Below are 3862 nucleotides of genomic sequence, written 5' to 3' on the forward strand. Positions count from 1 at the left end.
ATATTATTTAACATGAATTTTTAAAGCTGTGCTGAAACGTGGCTGTTTTTCAATGTTAGATTAATTTAGACTGTTTTGGAAGAAACCTAGTTATCAATAATTACATCTTGTGACAATATATTGCCTATAACCAGTCAAAAACCAAGATAAGTGCTGGACTTTCAACTGGGAAATATTACATCAAAAGTTTTTATAATATAGTTATCAGCTTGGCCAAAAACTGTAGTTACACAGTCATTAGGCTCCAATTTGTTTTGAGAAACACATTAAAATTATCACATATGAGCAAGTGGTGTTGTCAGTGACTGAATCAGTGTTGACTTTGAAAACAACTACAGTTTGCAATAAATTTTTTGTGTTTCCATTTCCAGCAGAAGTCCAGCAATTGTTAATTATCAAAAGAGAGGTTTCTCCTGAGAAATGCAGTCCCATCCTGGACCAGGAGGACACAAAACCCCCTTTAATAAAAGAGGAGCAGGAGGAGGAGGATATCATAAAATTTACATTCAGTCCTGTTCCTGTGAAGAGCGAGGAGGATGAAGAGAAACCTCAGTCGTCACAGTTTCATCTAATCCAGAATGAGGAGGACACAGACTCCGTCGACCCAGATCAGTATTTAAAAGGTGATTCTAAAGACAAAACTTCAGATTCTTCTGAGACAGATGTAAGTGATGGAAACTGGGAGGAGAGCAGTGAGGCTCAGTTTGACTTAAACTCTGGGAGAAACATTACAGGTTCTGAAAATGATAAAAGATGTGAGAAGAGTAGTGAGATTTACAGCTGCGCTGAGGGTGGTATAACACTCAACAAGTGTCAACTGTTACGACGCAACAGAATCCACACAGGAGAAAAAGCTTTCATCTGCTCAGTCTGTAAAAGACCTTTTGCACAGAATGGATCATTAGTGAAACACATGAGAATCCACACAGGAGAAAAACCTTTCAAATGTTCCATCTGTGAAGTAACTTTTAGATGGAAAACCTCTTTAGTCCAGCATGAGAAAATGCACACAGGAGAGAAACCTTTCAACTGCTCAGTCTGTAGTCAAACGTTCACAAGAAAAGAAAGCGTAACAAGTCACATGACCTGTCACACAGATGAAAGACGTTTCTGCTGTTCCGTCTGCAAGGCGACTTTCAAAAGGAGGAGCAATTTTGTACGGCACGAACAAACCCACACAGGCGAGAAACCCTTCAGCTGCTCGGTTTGTGCAAAAACCTTTACAAGGAAACATGTTTTAGAGAAACACGCAAGGATCCACACGGGTGAAAGACCTTTCAAATGTTCTGTTTGTGGTGCAGGTTTTACATGTAAATTCAATCTAGCAAAACACACAAGGACTCACAGTGGAGAGAAGCCTCACAGCTGCTCGGTCTGCGGTCAAAGCTTTAAGCAAAAGTCGGGTCTAACTGGTCACATGAGACTTCACACAGGAGAAAAACCCTTCAGCTGCCCCACCTGTAAGGAAACATTCAGGTGGAGGACTGATTTTCGAATGCACACAAGGACACAATGTGGAAAGAACCCCTTCAGCTGCTCGGACTGTGAAGCCTCATTCGAAAGTAAATGGGAATTTGTGAAACACAGAAGAGTCCACACAGGTGAAAGACTTCTAAAATGTTGTTTTTGTGGTGCAACTTTTTGTAGCAAAACCGCTTTAGCAGAACACACAAAAACACACACCGGAGAAAAGCCTTTTAACTGCTCAGTCTGTGGTCAAAGCTTCACTCAGAAGTCAGGCCTAACGGGTCACATGAGACTTCACACAGGTGAAAAACCCTTCAGCTGCCCCGCCTGTAAGAAAACATTCAGATGGAGGAACGATTTTCGAATGCACACAAGGACGCTATGTGGAAAGAACCCCTTCAGCTGCTCGGATTGTGAGGCGGCGTTTACAAGCAAATGGGAATTTGTGAAACACAGAAAAAGCCACGCGGGTGTAAGTCCTCTCAAATGCTCTGTATGTAGCGCAGCTTTTTATAGCAAAACCGCTTTAGCCRGACACGCAAGGACGCACACCGGAGAGAAGCCTTACCGCTGCTCGGTCTGCGGCCAAAACATGAGGTACAAGTCGAGCCTAACCGATCACATGAGACTTCACACGGGAGAAAAACCTTTCAGCTGCTCTGTCTGTAAGGAAACGTTCAGGTGGAGGAATGTTTTTCTAGCGCACAAGAAAACCCGCTGTGGAAAGAAACCTTTCGGCTGCTCTGATTGTACGGCAGCATTTGGAAGGAAACGGGATTTGTTGAAACACAGAAAAATCCATGCAGGTAAATAATCTTTCACCTGCACAGTTTGAGGTCAGAAACCTCGTTCATCATGTGAAGTGTCACAAGTTAGGCGGGGCTTTTCACCTGCCCTGGTTGTAAAGGAGGATTTAAAGGTTTACTGCAGCACATTAGAAGCCACCAAAAAAAAGAAAAGATTTGCTCAACTGTCAATTAAGCACATTTACAGCGATGTTCAAGCAGTTACAATTTACAGAGACTGATTCTATTTTTGGACATACAATAAAAAAAAACAATAAAAATACAGATGTGTTCTACATTAGACTTTGTGATGTAGTGATAAAACAGGCAATTGTTTTTAAAAGAAAAATGTTGAAAATTATCGCCTGCCTCTCTGCTTCTTGACTGGTTTTCATTAGATGTTCAAACATCTTAAATCAACCCCAAGAACTTTGGTCTTGAGCAAAAGTTCTGCATGTTTTTAGTCTTTTTTAAACATTGGCAGGTATTTCCTGCTTGCTATTGCTGTGCCTGACTTGTTTTAGGGATATTCATTTTTTTTTAAAACAATCACTTCATTGAATAATCAAATTGTCTGAAGATGCATTTTACAGCTCATGTGTGACATTGTTTCTGCGTTTGTTTATTTTTGTCTGTAATTTATTATTTTGTATTTCATTTATCCAAATCAAGTTATCCTATAATTTCTTACTCCTTTGAAAATTAACCTAAACCTGTCAGACTGAGTTAATATTTGTGGAGTGTCCTGTCATTTCAACTGTTTTCTTTGTCAAAACTAGAAAGTAAGCGAGACATATTAAGATAAACAGAATATTGATTTACAGGCAAATCTCTGCTAACATATGAAACAGAATAATATGTATTCATGTAAATTTGTGTTCTAGAAGGATTTGACTATTTTTTGTTTTGTTTTATGTTAATTGAAGATTAGTATTGTTTGAGTTTATATTTGAGGAAAAAGGGGGGCAGATATAAGATTTTTTTCTTCTCTGTGCTTCTTTTCATTTCATTGTATTTGTGTTTTTTTATTTTATATTGTACATAGAATGAATTTGTTTTAAAGAAATAAAGTTTAAAAAATCTGAACTGTGTTTTGATTTGTGCATTAAGTCAGTTGTAAAAGATACTGTATGTACTAATGGAAATGAAACAATGTACAGTAAATACTTTTATGAATAAACAGATAAATCAATATGTTTGAATTATAAACCTTTGTCAAGATCTTTTTTACATGTCTTTAGATTACAAAGTTGAATTGAGTAGCAGTCACGAGACTTCACATGGGAGAAACCTGCATTTGTCACGCGATGTGGAGAAATGTCTTAGATTGTAAACAAGGTTTTCAAATCAACACAAAGAAACTTTGAAGAGAATCTGTTCAGCTGCTGTCAAAGTTTTATTAAATAGCCAAGGCTCATCAGCAGCAATGTTCAATCGGTTAATAATAATTGCAGAGTTGTAATGTAACTAAGTACAAATACTTCTTTACTGTACTTAGGTAGAATTTTTGGGTATCTGTACTTCACTTGAGTAATTATTTTTCAGCGTACTTTTTACTTGTTACATTTTTACACAATTATCTGTACTTTCTACTTGCTACATTTAGTAGT

The 3862-nt window shown here is 37.8% G+C and overlaps 1 protein-coding gene across 1 annotated transcript; it reads left to right on the forward strand.

The window, feature by feature from the left end:
- Positions 1-1564: 1564 nt before the first annotated feature.
- On the forward strand, positions 1565-3461 carry LOC106526086 (zinc finger protein 84; the record flags this gene model as incomplete). The annotated part of the gene is given in 1 exon segment (XM_014020573.1): positions 1565-3461. A coding segment is annotated over 1 exon segment (717 nt), but the record flags the coding sequence as incomplete, so codon positions are not given.
- Positions 3462-3862: the final 401 nt, after the last annotated feature.

Source organism: Austrofundulus limnaeus, unplaced genomic scaffold (assembly GCF_001266775.1).
Source record: "Austrofundulus limnaeus strain Quisiro unplaced genomic scaffold, Austrofundulus_limnaeus-1.0 Scaffold3, whole genome shotgun sequence".
Classification (NCBI taxonomy): Eukaryota; Metazoa; Chordata; class Actinopteri; order Cyprinodontiformes; family Rivulidae; genus Austrofundulus; species Austrofundulus limnaeus.